Below are 24,212 nucleotides of genomic sequence, written 5' to 3' on the forward strand. Positions count from 1 at the left end.
GTTATTTACCCAAGGTGGTGTCTTCCTTCCACCTTAACCAGGAGATTGTGGTTCCGGCCTTTAATTCTCCTGAGTTGTCTTCCAAAGAGCGATCTTTGGATGTGGTACGGGCTCTCCGTATCTATGTGAAGAGAACTTCCTCCATTAGGAAATCCGATTCTCTTTTTGTGTTGTTTGGTTTTCACAAACGTGGCTGGCCTGCTTCCAAGCAGACTCTGGCCAGATGGATTAGAATGGTGATTGCACATGCTTATGTACAGGCTGGTTGTCCGGTTTCTGCTACCTTCAAAGTCCATTCTACTCGGTCGGCTGGACCTTCTTGGGCAGCCCACCGTGGTGCGACCCTTGAACAATTGTGCAAGGCGGCTACGTGGTCCTCAGGGAACACGTCATTAGGTTCTATGCCTTTGATACCGCTGCTTCCCAGGATGCTTCCTTTGGACGCCGGGTTCTTGTGCCCGCTACAGTGCGTCCCCTCCCATAAGGAACTGCTTTAGGACATCCCCGATGTGAATCCTTGTGGAGCCCAGTGTACCCCGAAGCAGAAAACGAGATTTATGGTAAGAACTTACCGTTGTTAAATCTCTTTCTGCGAGGTACACTCGGCTCCACAAGGCGCCCACCCTGACGCACTTGGTTTCTTTGGGTTGGTATTTGGCATAGCCGCTGACACCCTCTCCTGCGGTGAGTGTGTGGTGTAATTGGCTACGAGCGGTTGTCGTCTCTGGTACATGCTACTGCATTGGGCTGGTTAATGAAACTGAGCTCACTGGCATGGAGGCGGGGTTATAAAGGAGGCGGCGCTGTGCATCTTTGGAACAGTCAAAAGTTTTGAGCATGTTGGTGCCTCGGATCAAGATCCTACTCTACACCCCGATGTGAATCCTTGTGGAGCCCAGTGTACCACGCAGAAAGAGATTTAACAACGGTAAGTTCTTACCATAAATCTAATTTTATCTATGTTTGGAGGAAACTGAGCGCCTAGACTTGTTGTTTTATATTAAGAAGGTTTTACACACAGTTGTGCCATAGTGACACCTTTCATCAAGTGGCTGCTTGTTTTTTGGAGTGCCTTGGGACTTCACGGTTTATTTTGTTATTTTATTTTAAATGTCAGCATGTTGACATTCTAACTGGATATTGTATCCTTGATGTGCTACAGTACCAAAGGCAAGGGCATAGCTACAGGGAGTGCAGCTGATAAGGAGCCCACATTATTCATCAAAGTTACATGTAGTATATACATTTTTTACCCTTGGGTGATACATAGAGGCCCTTACAAATTTTTGCCTTGAGGCCTATATCTAGTTACGCCCCTGGACCTGCTCATTGTTAAGTGGTATAATATGAACTGGAGGGCATTATAATGTTACATAATACAAACTCGGGCACTATAGTGTGGCATAATATGGACTGGTGGCACACAGAGACAGGCTGGCCGAGCGTCTCTGCCTCCCGGCGTTCTGCATGGCCACCTGGCGTTCTGCTTGGCTGCCCGGCATACGGAGAGATGGGGTGTGCTGTAAGGCCATGCCCCTGTGAGCCGTAACCACACCCCCTTGTGTGCGCAGAGTAATATGCAAAGGCTGTTTTAGAGCCCCTGTCTATCCCTGAATGTGGCATAATATGAACTGGAGACGCTATATGTCTTCATGTGATTTGGAGGTACTGTGTTGCATAATGAATACGGGCAGCCCTGCAATGTGGAATAATATGAACTAGGGCACTACTATGATATAGTAAATGAACTAGGTCACTACTATGGTTCATAAAATAATCTAGGGCACTACAGTGGTATAGGAGATGAACTAGGGCAATATTATGGGGCATATAATTAACAACTGATGCGAAGAGGTGTATCTCCAAAAATATTAGGACAGAGACCTTCAAAATGTTGCTATGGGGCCCACAAAGTTCTGGCTACGCCCCTGACCATAGGTGATAGCTACCAACTGTCAACCAGCATATAATGATACTATATGATTATTTTTCATAGCTCCTGATTCTCACCCAGCAATCTTTATCACACTCCCTATCCCATACATAGATAGCTGCATACAGAGGCTCAGTGAAGGTAGTAGTGAAAGTGTGTAAGTGCCTGGTCGGGTTACAGAGCCCATAAAAGGACAGCCGCCCAGCCGCATAATCCAAATATATACCAAATCTCCTACAGGAAATATTGTGATCTAACTCAATAGCTTCCCTGTTATGTAACACTGCATATTGCATATTATAAAGCCACTTACACAAGCACCAGGATTTATCATTATTCCCAATGGATGCCTGTTCTCCTTTCCTGCCTACACTGGAATAGGACATTCCTATCCTCCAGGCTCCTGTTTCACTAGTCTCTACTTCCCAGTAATGTATTACCGAGGAAAAACCACTAGTAGTTAAAACCTGAGAATAATTAAACCTCTCTGGGACTTCTGGGCGGTTTAAGTTTGTTTGTGACCAGGATGCAGTTTTTAAATCATCTGATATAAGTATGTGATTTTCAGCTGTGTCTACATCCAGTACTACATCTGTAAGTTCTTGCATATAGATCCCTCTTTTTATACCTGTGATGATATCAGATAAACCTGTGTGGAATGTTGCTGAGATCAGCCCCTCATCCAGGTGACCTACATCATGGGTCTGTATATTATCACTTTCCACCTCCTCAGTATCAGAAAAGCTATCTTTCCCTGATTCATGTTCTTTTAAGACTATTAGTGGATCAGTCACATTACACAGCTGCTCAATGTAACACATCTTCCTGGACAGCTCGTCCATCTTTATATCCAGCTGCTGGATCAGATCAGAGACATTGAGTGAAACCTGCTCTTTTTGCCTGGAGACCTCACTCAAGATTCTATTCTCTAGGACTTCCAGCTTTCTCCTGACGTCTCCAAATAGGACGGTGACTCTCCTTATTATATCAGCTACTTTTTTTTCCACTCCTCTCTCATAGTCCCACATACACTGGGCTTTTTTCTTAGTGTCTTCTCTCTCTGATAGCAGTTTCTCCAAAATATTTCTGAGTTTCCTCTTCTTCATCACAGAGGCTCTAATCAAAGCCTCCTCTTGATTATAATCTCTCTCCAGCCTGCGGATACAGCTAGAAGAAGCATCCTCCATCTTCTTGTGGTCTTGGTATTTTCTGTTCTCCATGGAAATGATGGGTTCACATAATATCTGTTCAGCTGACATACTATGTACTCTCAGGTGTTTATCACATAGGGAAGCTTCATTACTCATGCATGGCTCATCAGCGGGTACATGCTTACAGTTAGTACAAAATACTCCAGACTCTGCATACGTACAAGGAAAGCCCTCTGCTGGGTTACTGGCTTTCACCTCAAACTCTGTTCTATATTTAGGACTGGTGTAAGCCTCCAACATGCCCTGCTCATACAACACATTCTCTCGGCAGCTGTATCCGTGTGTTATTGTTACAGGATCTCTATTGATGTCCAAGATATTCAGCTTTTCTCTCAGTCCATCAGAAGCCATTACTACAACAGAAAATTAAACGGTTTATACTCACATACAGTAACAATAGTCAGGACAAGTTTCAGCATATTGTGTACACATACAGAGGAATCTAATTAGCCGTGCTGGGAGATTCAGTTAGCGGGGTTACCGCCCTGCGTAAAACTACAGAGTTGGACTTTTCCATCCAGCTTCAGGAGCTGCTAGGAAAAGTCCACAAAAAAAGGCACCATCGGGGGGTTTAATGTGTGAGGAAAACACATTGATTGCGCACTTTACGTGGAATCAATGGTTTTGCTTGCATTAACCTCACATTTACTGTGCAAGGGAAAGGCTAGTTAATGTAATACTTTTCCTGAGTGGCTAATGGATTCCCCCCATAGCATGTGTTTCTGCCATCAGAAAATTTGTCAGAGGCCCATGTTATTTACATGTAACCTTATAGCCTGACACGATTTTACCAATCCTTTCACAGATTCTATGTTACAGACATAAATAATGTGACAATGTGCTTCTATGCAGCTGGGAGAAGTGATCTTAAGCCCCAATCACACTACACGAGAAAGTTAAAGATATCCCTCATAAGGGCCATTCTGAGCAATATCTTTTACTATCTCGACTAGTGTGTACACTTAATATCGTTAACAATGCGCGTTCCCGCGCATCGTTAACGATCCACACCCTTGTCTGAACAGTCCAGCCGAGGGAGGACTGTGTATGCACTTGCCAATGCCAGCACGCTGTTGCAGCCAATATTGCCGGGTACACACATTGGCTAGTGTGTACCCGGCTTTACACTTTTCCTGTCTTCTGTATAGCCAGATAAAGCTGATGATAAGTACACAGATTCTTGTCATGAGCTCACAAGCACTACAGTGGGGTAACAACAGTAGTATCAGTACAACTAGGGCTGTGGCAGCCCCCCTGGGACTCGTGGACACTTTTCTTAGATGCAAAACAGGAAAAAGTCTGCCCTGATGGCATTTGGTGAAACAATTTTTTTTTTCTACGATAAGCGGTAATAGCAAATCTTTGTTTTTTCGCCACTGTATTGTCAAAAGGTAGAATGCTATATAAATAAGGGGTGTTGAGCCCTATTCCAAGCACAATGCTCATAAGACTTATTTGTTTCTGAATTTGTTTCTGCGCTTGAATCTCCCCTATGAATAAAAGAACCAGAAAGTAAGTGATGTTAAATTTCAAGTTCATTTGTACTGCTGCCGAGAACCCAAAGTAACTTACTCATGTGAAAAACAAAAAGATAAAAGAGTTCTGGAGACTTATTTACTTATTGTCTGGAATTTGAGTGCTGGGTAGTTTTGCCAGTCCTGTCTGACTAATCTTTCATGCTTTCTTGCTGTAGGAGGATCTTGTTGCGGTCTCTTCCCCTATGTGATATGGGTACATGATCTATTATTACTGCTCTCATACTGGCAATGTTATGTCTAGCCTGCAGGCAATGACCAGCTACCAATTGCTCACTGGTGCCTTTCTCAAATGCTTGTTTAATGGCACTGCACGCCATTCATTCTCGGAATTGCCTCTGTGTTTTGCCCACATATGCTAAGCCACAAAGGCACTTAAGCATATATATCACATGTGTAGTTGTACAGGTGACTATCAAGTCGGCTATTACCAAAGGTACCAGTGATCAGCCGTTTGCTAGGCATTTTTGCCAGTCACGGCACTCACTGACATCATTACGTTATTGCATGATCGATCATGTACTTGCCACTATACGGGGTGGTGATAGGGGGCACAAACTGCTACAGTTAGAAACCAGGCGGATTCATCGCCTTGGTACCCTCCAGCCTAATGGTCTTAATGAGCAGCTGGGTCTCAATTCATTTATTTGAATGATATGTACTCTAAGTAAGTTGGTGCTAGCTTGATCTGCATATATTTGTTAAATGTTTTGCCATACAACCTTTATTTTTCCTTATTTGGCTATGTACTTTATTGGTATTATAAGCCATATAGGTGTTCATTCAGCATTATTAACTTATGTATGCTTATTCACTGTTTTTATATTGTATAGGTGCTTGACTTTGCAGCTCTCTTTGTGTGTGTCACGTCTAGCAAGGTTTGAGGATCCGGCAGCTGAGACTCGCCCAAGGAGGGATTAGACTGGGGATGAACAAGACGAGGGGGTTGGATATAGTTCCTTCTCATGAAGCAAGGGGTAATGAGGGACGTAGGCGGGGCTCAAAGTCTGTGGGTTGTAGTTCTTGAGGATGGGGCTGAGGATGAGAACTGTGGCTGGTGGACGATGACTAGGGACGTAGTTGTAGACAAAGAACTGCGGGTTTGTGGCTTGAAAGGCGAAGTTGTAAATAATGAACTGCAGAACTGTGAATGATGGTTGTAGACGTAGCTGAAGACAAAGAACCATGGACAGAGATTTGCAAGACGAGTCTGTGGATAAGGGGCTGAGGACTATGGATGGTGGTTCAGGGACGTGGCTGGAGACTGAGAACTGTAGACTGTGGCTTGTAAGACAAGGCTGGGAATAACGAGCTGAGGACTGTGAACGGTTGTTCGAGGACTTGGCTGGAGACAAGGATCTGCGGACTGTGGCTCGAAGGACGAAGCTGGAGACCCGGGGTCGTCCGTGCCCAGAGGGTCTTACTGGACCGGGTTTTCCAGGAGCATCTCCACAGGCAGCAGCAGGCTAGGGATGGCAGGACTGCAGCAACAACTGAGAACCGACTAAGCAGGGTTAGAAGTACCAGAATACAGCAGGAATCCTGGGAGCACAGGCTAAAGCACCTACAACAGAGTTGTAACTTGAAGCACTGGCGTCCCTGTCATAAACCAGCCCCCTTTTATAGGAAGAAGTTTCTCTGGATTGACTGGAAGAACCAGGAAAAAGAACTATACCAGAAACTTAGTCTCCAACATGGCGGCGCCCAGTAATGCAGACCTTTTCCATGATCATGCTGCTCACTGCCCCTGGTCTCCTAGGCAACGGTTTAGCGAGAGGGAGCCGCTGCAGCGGCGTCCTGCCACCACGAGCGGACCCCCTCACCGCCATTACCGCTGCCTTCCCTCCGGACCCAGCGCTGCAGCCCTCCTCCGCCGCTGCCCAGCCGCCCGTGAAGCCAGCCCCGCGGCCCTCAGCGTTCCGATAAGACCCCGGATGCTGACAGTACCCCCCCTTTGCGGGTGGACTCCGGACACCTATATGGTTTAGCTGGAAATTTGGCATGAAATGTCCGAAGAAGTCTTGGGGCATGGACGTCATCTGCCTCTACCCAGGACCTTTCCTCAGGTCCATATCCCTTCCAATCAACAAGGTACTGGAGGCGACCGTATCGTCTGTGGGAGTCGAGGATCTTGTGAATTTCAAATTCGTCTCCTTGTGCTGATTGGATCTTGGGTGATTTAGGCAGAGCAGCTATGAATCGATTGAGTACTAACGGTTTTAAGAGAGAAATATGAAAAGCGTTAGGGATTCTCAAATGCGGAGGCAACTTCACTTTGTAAGCCACAGGATTCAAAACTCTCTCGATTGGGTAGGGCCCAATAAACCTGGGAGCAAACTTTTTAGTAGGAACCCTCAATCTTAGATTACGTGTGGAAACCCAAACCCGATCTCCCACTTTAAGACTTGGTACAGCTTTTCGCTTCAGATCCGCGTAGGTCTTATATTTTTTGGATGTCTTGAGCAAGGCCTTGTGAACCTGTTTCCAGGTTTTAGCAAACTGTCGAAGTGCTGATTCTGCGGCAGGGACCTCAAGCGTAGGCAAAAGTTGGAAGTTGGGAACTTTCGGATGATAACCGTAATTAATGAAAAATGGAGAAGATTTTGTAGCAGAGTGCTAGATTGTTATGGGCAAATTCTGCGAATGGGAGAAAGTCCAGCCAGTCGTCCTGAGAGGATGACATGAATAAACGTAGAAATGTCTCCAGGTCCTGGTTCACTCTCTCTGTTTTGACCATCCGTTTGGGGATAATATCCTGAGGAGAAATTACATTTTTCGCCAAGAGCAGAACATAGGGATCTCCAAAACTTAGAAATATGCGTCCATGGTCTTTGCGGCACAGGTAACGGGTGGAGCAACCCAGCTGGAGGACCTTTGGGACTTTTATGCTGAGCACACTTTGGACAGGCAGCCACGAATTCCTGAACATCAGTCCTAAAATGAGGCCACCAGTAGGAGCGCTGAATGAATTTGAGCATTTTATGACCACCCGCATGACCCATGAAGAAGGAGGAGTGAGCCCATGTAAGCAGTTTCTTGCGAAGATTTGGTGCAACGAAGATTTTTCCTGGAGGAGGAAGTGGAGAGGTTTTGGTTGCTGAAAAAGAGGTGGACTCTAAGATGAATGGTTCCTTTGAACAGTCAGAGGGTTCTTCACAACTTAGGGAACGGGATAATGCATCTGCCTTTTTGTTGAGGGAGCCTGGTCGGTAACTAAGTTTAAAGTTGAAACGGGTAAAGAAGAGTGCCCATCTTGCTTAGCGTGGGTTCAGACATCGAGCTGACTAGATACAGGAGGTTCTTGTGATCCGTGGTCACCGAGATTGGATGCTGAGCTCCCTCCAACAAGTACCTCCACTCCTCAAAGGCTAATTTTATTGCCAGTAACTCTTGTTCCCCAATAGCATAATTCTGCTCAGCGGGGGAGAATCTTCGCGAGAAGACCACACACGGATGGACTTTCTTGTCCTCAAAGAGCTGGGATAATACTGCTCCTACTCCTACCGTGGAGGCATCGACCTCCACCAGGAATGGGCGGCTGAGATCGGGTTGTCGAAGAACAGGGGTGGTCATGAAGGCCTTCTTTAACGACGAGAAGGCTTCTAAAGCCTCTGGAGACCACTTGGCCGGATCGGCTCCTCTTCTAGTTAATGCTGTTATGGGAGCTATGACAGAGGAATAATTCTGAATGAATCTTCGATAGAAGTTGGCGAACCCCAGGAAGCGTTGAACCCCCTTAAGGGTAGCTGGAAGCGACCAATTCTGAATCGCCTGGACTTTAGCGGCATCCATCTGTAACCTCTGCCCTGAGAGGATGTAACCAAGGAATGGAATTGTGGGTACTTCGAAGGTACACTCCTCTAACTTACAGAATAATTGATTTCTCCGTAAACGAGTTAGAACTTCTTTGACTTGTTCTCGATGGGTCTTCAGATCCCTAGAAAAGATGAGGATGTCATCCAAATACACCACCAAGCAGTTATAGTGGAGGTCTCTAAAGATGTCATTAACGAATTCTTGAAAGACGGCTGGGGTGTTACATAGGCCGAAAGGCCTTACCAGGTATTCATAATGGCCGTCGCGGGTATTAAATGCCATCTTCCATTCGTCACCTGGGTGAATACGAATAAGATTGTAGGCCCCCTTTAAGTCCAACTTCGTGAATATAGTAGCTCCTTTAACACGGTCGAACAGTTCTGGAATTAGAGGCAACAGATATCTGTTCTTAATTGTTATGTCGTTGAGACCTCTATAGTCAATACAGGGCCGCAGACCCCCATCCTTCTTTTTGTCGAAGAAAAACCCCGCCCCGGCCGGATATACTCCGACATGGCCTGTGTCTCAGGGAGTGAGAGAGGGTAAATTCGTCCTCGAGGAGGAGTCTTGCCTGGTACCAGATCAATGGGGCAGTCCCAAGTGCGATGCGGCAGCAAGGTGTCCGCCCCATGCTTACTAAAAACATCTTGGAAGGCCTGGTATTCCGCAGGAAGGCTGGAAGGGCTAGAAGAACAGAGAGGTCTTACTGAGGGCAAACAGTTCTGGAAGCAGTTCCGTCCCCAGGAGAGAACATCCATGGTTTGCCAATCTATGTGGGAATTGTGTTTAACTAACCATGGAAATCCTAGGATCAGTTCGTGAGAGGCTTTAGGAATTACTAGGAAAGAGATGTATTCCGAATGAAGAACTCCGACCTTCATTTTAAGAGGAATAGTACGAAGAGTGATAATCCCCTCAGGAATATACCTTCCATCCACAGCAGTAATTGAAATGGTACGCTCCAAACGGACCGTTTGTATCCCAGACCGTTTGACCAAAGCTGATGTAATAAAGCTTTCGGCGGCTCCGGAGTCAAGTAGTGCAGGGATGAGAAGAGAGGAGGCAGTGAGTTCCAGGTGAGGTAACAGGACGGACTCTTTCTTGACAAGTAATTCTGAGAATTCTCCTAACTTGACCTCTCCGGCACAAGCTAGGAGCGGGCGTTTCCCGGACGTTGGCTACAAGATTTAACAAAATGATCAGATGCACCACAGTACAGGCATAGGTTCCCTTGTCGCCGTCTCTGACGTTCTTCATTGTAGAGACGGGAACGATTGATCTTCATCGGTTCTTCGGTAGTTGGAGATGATGGGGTTGGCGGAAGAACGACTCGAGGCCTGGGACGATCAGACCGTGATCTCTCCATACAGCGTTCTCTGTATCTCAGGTCTAATTTATTGCATAGGGAAATTAACTTATCCAACTTATCAGGTACGTCCTGAGTCGCAAAAGTCATCTTTGATCTTTTCGGAGAAACCGCTCCAGAAAGCTGCGATGAGAGCCTCCTCATTCCAGTTCAGTTCTGAGGAGAGAGTACGAAATTGGATCACGTACTGACTGACCGTACGCGTGCCCTGCCGCAGGATATCCAATGAAGCGGCAGACGTCCTGCCCGGTTCGTTGAAGATTCTCTGAAAGGCGGCCACAAACTCTGAGTAGTTAGACAGGATGGGATCCGACCTCTCCCACAGCGGTGATGCCCATTCCAATGCTTGCCCAGTAAGCAAAGAAATTATATAGGCCACCTTGGTTCGTGCTGATGGAAAGTGAACCGACTGTAATTCGAACAGGATTTCGCACTGGTTGAGAAACCCGCAGCATTGCTTTGGATTACCATCGAACTTACTGGGAGATGGCAAATGCAACCGTGGAAGTGGTACTGGTACCGGAGGAAGTGGAGCCGGGGGTGCTAATGTGGGAGCAGCCGTAGATACTTGAGGAGCCGTCATTGCAACACAAAGAGTCGAGACGTTCGGACATACTCTGCATGAACTGCACAATTTGAGACTGGGTGGCCTCCTGCTTACTCAAGCGAGACCAGATATCTGCGGTTGAATCCCCTCCTGAGGCCTGATCACCCGTCGAATCCATTGGGCCAGTGCTTACTGTCACGTCTAGCAAGGTTTGAGGATCCAGCAGCTGAGACTCGCCCAAGGAGGGATTAGACTGGGAATGAACAAGACGAGGGGGTTGGATATAGTTCCTTCTCATGAAGCAAGGGGTAATGAGGGACGTAGGCGGGGCTCAAAGTCTGTGGGTTGTAGTTCTTGAGGACGGGGCTGAGGATGAGAACTGTGGCTGGTAGACGATGACTTAGCGACGTAGTTGTAGACAAAGAACTGCGGGTTTGTGGCTTGAAAGGCGAAGTTGTAAATAATGAACTGCAGAACAGTGAATGATGGTTGTAGGCGTAGCTGAAGACAAAGAACCGTGGACAGAGATTTGCAAGACGAGTCTGTGGATAAGGGGCTGAGGACTATGGACGGTGGTTCAGGGACGTGGCTGGAGACTGAAAACTGTAGACTGTGGCTTGTAAGACAAGGCTTGGAATAACGAGCTGAGGACTGTGAACGGTGGTTCGAGGACTTGGCTGGAGACAAGGATCTGCGGAGTGTGGCTCGAAGGACGAAGCAGGAGACCTGGGGTCGTCCGTGCCCAGAGGGTCTTACTGGACCGGGTTTTCCAGGAGCATCTCCACAGGCAGCAGCAGGCTAGGGACGGCAGGACTGCAGCAACAACTGAGAATCGACTAAGCAGGGTTAGAAGTACCAGAATACAGCAGGAATCCTGGGAGCACAGGCTAAAGCACCTACAACAGGGTTGTAACTTGAAGCACTGGCGTCCCTGTCCTAAACCAACCCCCTTTTATAGGAAGAAGTTTCCCTGGATTGGCTGGAAGAACCAGGAACAAGAACTATACCAGAAACTTGGTCTCCAACATGGCGGCGCCCAGTAATGCAGACCTTTTCCATGATCATGCTGCTCACTGTCCCTGGTCTCCTAGGCAATGGTTTAGCGAGAGGGAGCCGCTGCAGCGGCGTCCCGCCGCCACGAGCGGACCCCCTCACCGCCATTACCGCTGCCTTCCCTCCAGACCCAGCACTGCAGCCCTCCTCCGCCACTGCCCAGCCCAGCGGCACTTGTGGATGACGTCATTTTGTCTGACGTCAACGGGATGCGCCAATGGATTCGGGCGGGTGATCCATGTTCCGGAAGCGCAGGCATGATGGGTGCACACACTTGGTATATAGGTAAGCACTTTGTTTTATCTGTTTGACCTGATGAAAATGCCAAATTAAAGGGCAGTGAAACATTGTCTTTTCAGTAGCGTGACTTACTCGCATTTATTCCGACGCTTGGAGTGCTGCATCACCCGTTGTTTATATATTTATATATATATAAATAAATATATATATATATATATATATATATATATATGTTGCACAATAAAATATTTTATTGTATTAGAAAAAAACTTTATTAAGTAATAAGAAACAATTACAATTTCTGAGCAGTTTTGTGTGGAAAAAAAATCATTTAAGTGGAAAAGATGTTCTTACTAATGTATAAAACTGCATGTAAATCACGGATTTTAATACCAGTGGGTAGGGGACTTTAAGCTGTAGATATTTGGCCAGTCACTGTACCTGTCCACTCCAAGATATTACAATTCTAGTTGTTATAAAACAGAGAGTATATCCCTGTATAATATCATAATACTCTATCATGGCTGAAAGCTATATTCCCGGTTACATATAATTTTTCATCTAATAGTCTTACATAATTGCATGTGTAATTGTAACTAATTGGTTGTAAATTGATTCCCCTGCTTGCTCAGCAGAGCAATCATCAGTCCCCACCATTTCATTGAACAGACACCAGTTGTGATGTTCTCAGTGGTTATAATAACACGCCCCACAATGACTTTCACACCTGGTGACATCAGAGTGCGCTGTGACATACTGTATGTTTGTATCCATTGTCTGGCATCCAACAAACTTCTGGGAGATAGAAACAGTTTTTATTTATTTTTTGAATAGAAATTAAGTTAATTACTGGATCCCAGGATAATGACTGCCTTTGTAGAGGAACCCCACGATTAAATGGTTCATTATTAAAGGCAGCAAATAGTAACATATAAATCCTGTTTAGCAGTGACGTGCGGTGAGGTCAGAGGCTGGAGAGGCACAAATGGTGGAGGCTCTCAGTGCCAGGAGCCTTTCTCAACCCTTACATAATTTAACTTTTATGTCCCTGCAATACATCCATGCAAACACAGGGAGAACATACATATAGTAATACCCAGGTCACAGCCATCACCCTAGTGTTGTTAGTAAACTGGTGCATACTTACTACTGGGTGAGGTGCATGGGGGATTCCACCCTCACCTGCAGGACACCGCTGGCCTGGAGCAGCAGGTTACACAGGACAATACAGTCATCAATGATACAGTCAGCAGCACCTGGGGAGGAACATATATGTACACACACACAGAGTTATGTCCCCACACTCGCTACAGATGCCATGGGTTGGGTATGGGTGACCGCCGGGATCCCGGGCATTAGAATGCCAGCGTGGGGTGGGGGAGTGAGCACAATGACGCCCCTTGTGGGTGGGAATAGTCCCTGATAGTCGGCATGTTGAGGGGGCGGGATGTAGGCATCAGTATTGTGACCGCCGGTCACATAACTACATCCCGATACCACACACCCAAAGTCCTGTCCCCACACTCACTACAGATGCCACAGACACACACACACACACACACACAGTCCTGTCTCCACACCCACTACAAATGTTACTCGCACACACACAGTTCAGGTTCTCGCTGCTACTCACCCCAGTCACTATGCAAGGGTGGCTGCTGTTGGCACTTCGGGATCCCCACTTCCCTCCTCCCCTGCCACACTGCTCAGCTCTGGTGTCTGTCTTCCTGCACTTCCTGGATTGGTCACATGACCAATCCGAGCTGTCCATCAGAACTCAAGAATTCCCCCACTGTGAGGCATGCCTCCCATTTCTGTTCAATGTAGTCTGATTGGACGCTGTGTAGCCCCACCCTTCTGTACAGGCAGTGTCCGACAGTGTGAGAGATGAGGCTGAGGTTGCTTCATTTCTATCTCTCCCTGCAATTGAAGGAGCCCTGCAAATCTGGTAAGTTTTATCTATAAAGATGATTGTATTAATACAAAGAAGATGCTTATAAGTTATAAATATCTTCTTTGTGTTATTCCAATCACTTTTATACTGAGAACTAGGGAGCGTGACAGGTGAGGCTCTGTCTCCCTTGACTGCACGTCCCTGCTGTTTAGATGAAGTTACCTGGTAGTGGTCTTCCCTCTGCATTGGCCACAACTACCGGGTTTGTCTTTTTGAGGCATTCATAGACATTGTCCATTGCACAGTGAGACCAATCTTTCATATGCCTGTATATCTCTCGCATCTGACCCTGAGTTGTTTCTTTGCTTGCCACAAGGTCATACTGTTCATCAGTTAGAAGCTTGGCTTGTCGCATTTCATCCAGTGCCGGCATTACCATAGTGATATTCTGTATGAGTGTACATATGTGGCGTTTCAAAAAGTGACCTACATTCAACACAAAGAAAGCACAATAGATAAACAAACTTATATTAAACTTATCAATACAGAATGGGATTATCATCATCTTTATTCTTCATTTATTCATTTTTTCTTATTTTGCTCTCCCTCTCGGAGAGCTTTGGGATAGTTACAGTATTGTTACTGTATATATGTCTGGAATTATCTGATTAGATTTTTTTGATATACCTAATCATATTGATCAAGTTTTATCTATATAAACATAATTACTTAATCTTAACATCTTCACTTTTCTAATATGGATCTATGTTTATTGGTTTATGTCTCACAATACGTCTTCTTTTTAACAAAATATAGAATAATTAATATATCGAAGACTGTGGACCATATTATTTGATCTGCTTGCATTTATTCCATAGTAACAACTATGTTCCCTTGCCTTATTGTGGATCATAGATTTACTTTTGGATTTGTATACACTGAAATACTGCATACAACACGTTGACCCAATTTCTATATACAGCACTTTGGTAACTAACTGTGCACTGCATCCGCCCTTACAGACTGCGGCTTACTCCAGGGTTGGGTTATGTGGTATGCGCTGAGTGACGCGACGCACACCCTGTGACCACTATTGATGACAATGGATTCATCTCCCAGATTGTATACACATAGCACCTGATATGTTCCAACCAGTTACCATGCTGGCTACCTCGGTCATATGATCGGACGTGGTCATGCGACCAGAGTACCTAGAAAAGCCACAACACAAGGCATGAGGTTTGTGCCAACCAATGAATTTGTGATATGTTCTGATCACATGATCGAACAGGGTCACGTGACCGGACTATTTCGAATAATTAGTATTTCTGGACATTAACTGAATGCATATGAACACTTGTTTTTAATATAAAAATTATTCTAGTATAGAAGGGACCATATAGGATTAGAATAAAAATATTTGTATACAGGTTGAGTATCCCATATCCAAATATTCCGAAATACGGAATATTCCGAAATACAGACTTTTTTGAGTGAGAGTGAGATAGTGAAACCTTTGTTTTTTGATGGCTCACTGTACACAAACTTTGTTTAATACACAAAGTTATTAAAAATATTGTATTAAATGACCTTCAGGCTGTGTGTATAAGGTGTATATGAAACATAAATGAATTGTGTGAATGTAGACACACTTTGTGTAATGCACAAAGTTATAAAAAATATTGGCTAAAATTACCTTCAGGCTGTGTGTATAAGGTGTATATGAAACATAAATGCATTCTGTGCTTAGATTTAGGTCCCATCACCATGATATCTCATTATAGTATGCAATTATTCCAAAATACGGAAAAATCCGATATCCAAAATACCTCTGGTCCCAAGCATTTTGGATAAGGGATACTCAACCTGTATTATGATTATGGATGGTTTGGTTTATTATTATTATTATTATTATTATTAATTGACACAGGTGCCATCTATCTAGCCACCTAAAGGGGTATATAAGGAGACCCCAGCACACATCTTAACTTATGCTCCTGGGGAAGCTGGGTGCCCTCTAACCAGCGAAACGCATTGAGCCTGTTCCATTCCATACAAACCACTTAGACTACTGTCTTCCAATCTTGGCAACTTTTGGACACTTACTTCACTTTGGACTTTGAACTGCAGCACTTTATGAGCAAAATACTCTTCCAGCAACCAATGGATAATTCCTAAAGCTGATATACCATCAGGGGATTGCTATTACATACCCGGTAAACCTTTGCTGCTAAATACAGAGACTTTATTATTTATTTAACAGTTTCTTATAAGGCGCAGCAAATTCCATTGCACTTTACATTAGAGAATGTCCTAGCCAAGCTCCTTGAATTGCATATACCTGTAGGAGTTCCCAAGTAAGCATTTGTGGATTACGTATAATGGTGGTTATTCCGAGTTGTTCGCTCGCTAGCTGCTTTTAGCAGCATTGCACACGCTAGGCCGCCGCCCTCTGGGAGTGTATCTAGCTTAGCAGAATAGTGAACGAAAGATTAGCGGAACTGCTACTAAATAATTCCTTGCAGTTTCTGAGTACCTCCAGACCTACTCCTTGATTGCGATCACCTCGGTCCGTTTAGTTCCTGGTTTGACGTCACAAACACGCCCTGCGTTCGGCCAGCCACTCCCCCGTTTTTCCAGCCACTCCTGCATTTTTACCTGGCACGCCTGCGTTTTTTTAGCACACTCCCTGAAAACGGCCAGTTTCCGCCCAGAAACACCCACTTCCTGTCAATCACACTACGATCACTCGAGCGTTGAAAAAACGTTGCTCGAGCTTGTGTAAATCTCCAAAGTTTTGTGTAAAATTACTTAACGCATGCGCGCTGCGTACCATGCACATTTTCCACCTAATCGCTGCGTTGCGAAAAACGGCAACGAGCGAACAACTCGGAATGACCACCAATATACAGGTGGCAATACATTTTTAATTCCTCATATAATTATTATTTTTTTATTTATATGTATATTGTAGGTAATAAATTGTGACTATTTTTAAAACCAACCATCTAATTTATATGGGTTTTTTACATTGGATTTTTACAGCCAGTGCTGATACATTCTTTCTTTTATTCTGCCAAAGCTCTATGTCGCGCTACCCAGGAAGTCACCACCGCCCTAGTGGAATGACTCATGCATCTTTGTGCATCATAAAGAACAAGCAGAGAATCTATGCAGCGGATAGAAGTCTTGTCCAAATAAATCCGCAGAGGTTGGACTACATCTAGCAGAGCCAGAGAAGAGAAGGAGAAAGAAAAAGCAATTCCAGACGCGCTGTCACAGCTGCCAGCAAGGGATTGTCAGTCCCAAAAGGTTTTTTTTTTTTAAACAAAGAAGAGCACTGGAGCTGGCGCTGGATGTTTCTCCAATATTAAATAATTAGAAAACTATGGATGAATATAAAATCACTTGAATTTATTAGCTAAACATCAAATAATAAACCTATGAATAAAAATTCACATATACACATAAAATTTAGGGCATAAGTAGAGCTGTGAAGCAATTTAGAAATGGCTGCTAATAAGTGCCACTGAGGATCCCGGACTAGAATACTGAACAAAGTTCCCTGGGGAAAGGAGATCAATACAGCTGGTGTTACCCGTGACGACGGAGACTTCCAGAAGCTTTAAAATTGACAGCAAGCAAGCTGTACCACTTGTGTTCAAGCTGGGTCTCTCCAGTCGGTGCTGTAATGTGAATGTCCCACAGAGAAAGTTCCAAGGCAGGTGTTCCAAAGCTGATTTTTAAAAGTCCATATCTGGATCCATTGTAGCGTGGAGCACTTGTAATGGTAGTAATAGCAGCTTTTACACTTAACGCGTTTCCCTAGGCTCGGTCACCTAGCTTCATCAGAAGTAAAACGGCAACGAGCGAACAACTCGGAATGACCACCAATATACAGGTGGCAATACATTTTTAATTCCTCATATAATTTTTTTTTTTTTATTTATATGTATATTGTAGGTAATAAATTGTGACTATTTTTAAAACCAACCATCTAATTTATATGGGTTTTTTACATTGGATTTTTACAGCCAGTGCTGATACATTCTTTCTTTTATTCTGCCAAAGCTCTATGTCGCGCTACCCAGGAAGTCACCACCGCCCTAGTGGAATGCATTCATGCATCTTTGTGCATCATAAAGAACAAGCAGAGAATCTATGCAGCGGATAGAAGTCTTGTCCAAATAAATCCGCAGAGGTTGGACTACATCTAGCAGAGCCAGAGAAGAGAAGGAGGCTTGCAAGACAGCCTCCAAATTGGAAATATGCAAAGCTGAGGCAATAGCCATATGGAAAAACAGTTTCCAAGTAGTGAACTAAAATAGATTTACAGAGCCGAAATCTATGCATTCAAAGAACAAAGCTTTATACCAGATTCCAAATGCTCCTGAAGGAAATTCCCAAAACTCGTCTGCAAGCACCTATCTCTGCTCACACCACATGATGTAGCATTTCTATTTCCTGTGCTGTAATTGCGCAATGAACTCGGTGACTGGGCTCACAGCATAGGGGTTTATTCTGGTTTGTTAGCAAACCAAAGAAGCAAGCAATTGGGCAAAACCATGCTGCACTGCAGGTGGGGCAGATGTAACATGTGCAGAGAGATTTATATTGGGTGTGTTCAAACTGAAATCTAAATTGCAGTTTAAATATTAAGCAGCCAGCATTTACCTTGCACAGAAACAATATAACCCACCCAAATCTAAATCTCTCTGCACATGTTACATCTGCCCCACCTTCAGTGCAACATGGTTTTGCCTAATTGCCCATAGAACGGACTACAGAGGGCGAAAAAAAGTCACCTTTCAAAAGCTTGGTTTCAAAATCCAGGCCATTAAAGCCATCCGAGGAAGGTCCTTGTGTAGTGACAGACCTTGCTGTAGCAGATCTGGAAGAAAGTGAAAGACGCGACCCAGGACCTAGCAACATTTTGAGAATGTCAGTGTACCACAACCTGTGGCCAGCCTGGAGCCACTAGGAATACAGTCACCCATTGATTCTTGATGCGCTTGAGTACCCAAGGCAACATTGGGTTCAGAGGAAACAGATAAATGAGATGACAAGCCCACGGAACTGTCATGGCATCCACTGTGAAAGCCAGCGGGTCCCTGGATCTCATACAAAAATTCCATCGAGAGGCCATGAAATTCACCTGAATGAGCTGAACAAGATTGGAGTAAAACCCTAGTTTCCATTCCAACAGAATAACTGGAGCAATGATGCCATCCAAAAGGAGAGAATTGATAGTCTGGTTCAATGCCACCCTTTTCTCCACATTCTGGGGAAGAGCAGTGGTGAAAAACTGCCATGGTGGAGGACATCTGAGGTCAATGATGTAACTTCTGAAAATGATGCCCAGCACCCATGGGTGACTAAAGACAACTCCACCCAATGGTCTCTGAACTGGAGCAACTGCCTTCAAACCAGACTGGGTGGAGACTCCATCAGGCACTAGGCTTCTCTGGAGCCTTTGCTCCAGAGCGTTGGCTGCCACCAGAAAATCTGCCCTTTGAGGCCACACCCCTGCTGGGGATGAATCGGCCCATGGCATATTCACCTCTTGTAGATGCTCCAATCCGTAAGGAGGAACGAAAAGCTAAGAAACATGGACCCGCCGTTTAGGGGCAGCCACCGGAAGAAACGTGCTTTTTTCCTCAGGTAGCCTGTACAATAATGGTATCCAGTTCTGGCTCAAAAAGAACGCACCCAACAAACTGAAGAGATTCCAAGGTTCTATATAAGAGGCTGCATAGTAGCCTCCGAAGACATGCCTTACTCCTTGAGGCACCTAAAGAACACTGGCATTATGGTTGCAGGGTAGAGCTCAGAATTTAAAGCTACAGTAGTTTAAGTGCCAAACTCCAGTCCAACTTGCAATCCCATGGTCCAGTGTTGACCAGTCTTGCTGCAAAATAAACTCAATTTAACAAGCAGTAGCAGATGGTCTTAGCTGTACCCTCATGGACTCTGGACAGGGTTAACTGGATCTCCACTGGGTAACATCAGTATGTGCTTGTCTCTTAGCAGTATGCTACCAGTGAGAAGAAGAAACCCCTAGCTGAGGAACTGGATTTTTTAACGACCTCTTAAATTTCAGCGGCACAACCTTATGTATTGCATCTAATACAGCAGGGTGCTTTATGTATGTAAAGTGTGTTGTTTCTGGCAGTAGTTTGCTTCAATCTACTGTATATTCAGTGGCATTGACAGATTTTGAAGTAAGGTGGCACGATGGGAAAAATGTATTAGAAAATGTGTTGCTGAATGGCAGAAAATCCATGCAGCCTGTCAGAGATCGCGGTGCTCAGATTCAGTAGTTTCAGCCTTGGCAATCTAGTGGGCGTGTGAGTGCATGACAAGGGGGCGTGATTGTGGCTCATGGGGTTGTGGCCTTGCATCACGTCCCCATTTCTCAGTATGCCGGGCAGTCGAACAGAGTGCCGGGAGGCGGAGCCGCTTGGCCAGTCCCTGGCTCTCTTTGTGCCATGCGGCCAAGCAGCTGCCAGAAGTACCAGATGGACAGATCAGCCCTGCTAGCGAATGAAAGCATACCCTAGGTTATCAAAAAGCAGGAGCCTCTTCCATAGTTACAAGGACAGCCACCATCAGTTTGGACCTAGATAAGCTGGACTCAAGGCTGTTGTCCTTTGCACTGACAGTGCTTCAAATTGTTTCATTAAGAAGCTGCCAAGTAGCCCAAGATACACTACTGGTACTTTATGTACTTATATTATATTCCCTGTGTTTGTAACTAATATGGCTGCCTTGCCTGGTACCTTTCGTGGGTGGACTATGTAACCTGTGGAATCTATTAATCATAATGGCTGCACCAACCCTGCATTAAGCTTATTATGCCCGTTATGTTCACTTTGTTCACTATTTTTTGGCTTGTTTTCTTCGTGCTATAATACTAAACCTCTGTGTTATGTTTTTGATGCTTGTAAAGCAACTTTGAGACCTACTAGAGATAAGTGCTATATAAATAAAATGATTATTATAGTCCTACAATGTATGTGGGATGCAGTTAAAATACCGGCGGACGGAATCCCGACCACCGCAATTCTATGTTGAAAATGTAATTATTTAACTACTTTCTGCTGTATATCCTTTTAGGCATTTTATCTCCACATCAGAATTATTTTAATAATAATTATTGGGAAGGGGTCAAAATAAAAGTTATGTTCTCTGATCCTGGCTCTTTTCAACTAAGGTGGTTCTGCCATGGCTGACAGGCTGTGTGGTTCAGGGGCGGAATTACCACCGGTGCATCTCACTGGGGGGCAGATGTATTAACCTGTAGAAGGCATAAGGAAGTGATAAACCAGTGATATGTGCAAGGTGATAAAGGCAGCAGCCAATCAGATGTTAACTGTTAATTTACATATTGGAGCTGATTGGCTGGTGCCTTTATCACCTTGCACATATCACTGGTTTATCACTTCCTTATGCCTTCTCCAGGTTAATACATCTGCCCCATTGTCCCCAACGGCACTGATTAAATCATCATTAGTGATTGTTCGCAGCACCAGCAGCCGTCAGACTGACAGTTGTCAGCAGCTGCTACCTAATGGGATTGCCTTGGACAGTCCAGGCTGTCAGCAGTCATGGATGTGCTGGGCTTTCCTGCACGTAAGCTGCACACTAATACAGTGTCCAGTTGATCGATGTCAACATACTGTACACACAAAAAAAACATGAAAAACTTTTGTCGACTTTTTGATCTGTCGACATTTTAAATGGCAATATTTTGACCTTGTCGGTCAAAATCCCTACAAGGTAAAAATCCCGACATTTAAAATACTGACAAAATCAAAATACCAACATTTAAAATGTTGACAGGGCAAAAAGTTGACATGAGTTTTTCATTGAAACCGACTTGTTCATACTTTACCATCCCAGTGGACCTGGAGGGGGAATATAATAGTGTGCCGAGCGCAGCAAGGCACCGTGCCCGAAGCATGGGGAGTGCAGCAAGTCCATGTTGACCTATGTCGACATACACATAAAAAAACAATGGAAAACTTTTGTCATCTTTTTGACCTGTCAACATTTTAAATGTCTGTATTTTGACCTTGTTGGGATTTTGACCGTCAGGATTTTGAGTGTAGGTATTTCATACTAAACCCGGAGGAGAGGGCCTTCAAGTCCTCTGATTAGTGTCCTACCGCCACACAGACTGCAGGTCACCCTCTGCTTCTCCCTATGAAACTTTACCCATCACCCTTTGCCTCTCCCTGTCTCTCTTTGCATGTCACCCTTTGCCATGTTCCATTTTATGAACTCAGTATGGGCCTGGAAGGGAGGAGGCCCAAAACATATTTTTGCACCTGGTCCCACCACTTGCAAGTTCCGCTACTATGGTTCTTGCACTCTAACCAAACATCTGCAGCATATCCTGGCACTCTATATGCTGCAAATATAGCAAACCGAGACTGCTGCTGTGAGTAAGAATTACAGTATATTGGGAATAAGTATCAACCATCACTGCAATAAAGCAGAATGTGGACACTGCAGGAAACGTGAACGAGGAGCTTATGTTCATATTTTATTCTAGGATGCTCCCACACAGTAATATGTGCTAAGTCTTGGAGAGAGATAAAGTACCAACCAACCAACTAGCTCCTGCCATTGTTTAACACAGTGTATATGGAATGATTTCTGTGTCACAGAGCACAAGAAAACAAAGAAATATCCTCTTTTTTGGACACTCTTTTGTATAATGTATGTATTAAAATATAACTTTGAATGATATACAAGTTATTCCGTAAAGCCTTGTAGTAAATGTTCAGTGCTTTTGAAGTGGTTAATGAATTGGATAGACTGGAGTCAGCATTATAACAGTATAAATAATAAACTGTACTCCTACTATCAATAGAAAATTCAACCTACTGAATATCTTTTTACTGTAGATCTATCAACTGAATACCTATTATTGTTACCATATGAACTTATATGAGGTCAATTTAGAAGTCTTATGTGGTGATAAGTTTTTGTACAAAAAACAGAATTACTGTCATATGGCATTATAGCAATAAGGAATTCTTCTGTTACTATTTTGGAGTGTGTTTTGGGAACCAAATATATTTTCACCTTGAGAAGTTTCTATTGATAGTTTGAGTACACAGTTTATTATACTGTTATAATGCTGACTCCAGTCTATCCTATGTATTAACCAGTGCAAAAGCACGGAACATTTACTATAAGGTTTTACAGAATAATTTGTGTTTCGTAAAAACACGAGTCAACACTAACGTAAACATGTTTTCATATTTTAATTAAATATCAGTACAAGTTATATTTTAATATATACAGTACATTATACAAAAGAGTGTCCCAAGAAAAAGAGTTTATTCCTTTATTTTCTTGTGCTCAGCGGCACAGAAAACATTACAGATACACTCCACTATAATTCTGACTCCAGGGAGCACCTCCAACACATTCCATCAAATAGCAACTTGCAAGTGAATATTAACCTTTAGTGCACTTGATTGTTGGTTTCATATTCATTACATTTTCTATTCTTACGAGTTGTAAACTCCTGTGAAGGAACACCATATGTAACATGGGGGTGTAGTATGTTATGCCGGCGGTCGGGTTCCCGGCGCCGGAATACCGACAGCTGGGCGAGCGCAAATGAGCTATCTATTCTCCCTCCAGGGGGGTCGTGGACCCCAAGAGGGAGAAAAGCTGTCGGTATGCCGGCGGTCAAGATTCCGGCGCCGGTATGCTGGTCGTCGCGTGCCCGGCCGCCGGCAAATTGAAGACCACCCGTAACATGGCCGTTAAGATCTGGTTGGTTGGTACTTTATCTTCATCCACTTTATGGCTCTCCAATGCTTAGTACATAGACACCTTAGTACCGTGCAGATAATGCAGGTGCAGTTACATAATAACTTCTGTTCTACTCTGCAAGGGCTCTATTGTCGGTGACAGCGAACAGACTTTTTAAAGACAGCAAACCCATACTGTACTGGTCAACAATCAAACATTAACAAACATAAAGTCATATCTCACCATCAGAAGCCATTGCATGAGCACTGGTTCGGAGAGGACGTCAATCACTGTAGGGCACATAAACCAGAACATAGATTATTCCATAAATGCCCTCACCCTGGGAGTGCATTTCTGAGTTTAATTATAATTCAGATTATATTAAAATGGACAGCGAACCAAACAATAAGAAAAAATCTTTTATTCAGCATTGGCAAACAGATTATGTTGTCCTGAATCTGTAGGCGTGTGTACCATGCAAATTCTGGAGGCATAGTTACCATCAGTGTGCATTGCAGAAATGGTGTGTTTACATTGTTGGGTGGTATCATGGGATAGAAATCCTGTGGGTAAAATTTTGTGTGTGTATATATATACATATGTATATATATATACGGGCCGATTCAGACCTGAACACTGCTGTGCGTTTTCACCCAGCGGGCGAACGGCGATTAACTGCATACGCGTATGCACCGCTATACGCATCGGCAAACAACAGGCATCGCCGGTCAGTGACAGGATGGTGCGAAAATTCTAATTGCACAGCCATTTGCATGCTGATTGACAGGAGGAGGCTGTTTGTGGGTGGTAACTGACCGTTTTCTGGGAGTGTCAGGGAAAATG

At 44.3% G+C, this 24,212-nt stretch overlaps 1 protein-coding gene across 1 annotated transcript; it reads right to left on the minus strand.

Annotated features, from left to right (window-relative positions):
• Positions 1-851: 851 nt before the first annotated feature.
• LOC135056096 (tripartite motif-containing protein 14-like) lies at positions 852-23,661 on the minus strand. The gene is made up of 3 exons (XM_063960847.1): positions 23,613-23,661; positions 13,818-14,081; positions 852-3,497 (listed from the first exon to the last, which is right to left on the minus strand). Exons 1-3 carry the CDS (start codon positions 23,623-23,625, stop codon positions 1,984-1,986), a joined length of 1,791 nt encoding a protein of 596 aa, XP_063816917.1. The 5' UTR covers positions 23,626-23,661; the 3' UTR covers positions 852-1,983.
• Positions 23,662-24,212: the final 551 nt, after the last annotated feature.

This window comes from Pseudophryne corroboree, chromosome 3, assembly GCF_028390025.1.
Source record: "Pseudophryne corroboree isolate aPseCor3 chromosome 3, aPseCor3.hap2, whole genome shotgun sequence".
Taxonomy (NCBI): Eukaryota; Metazoa; Chordata; class Amphibia; order Anura; family Myobatrachidae; genus Pseudophryne; species Pseudophryne corroboree.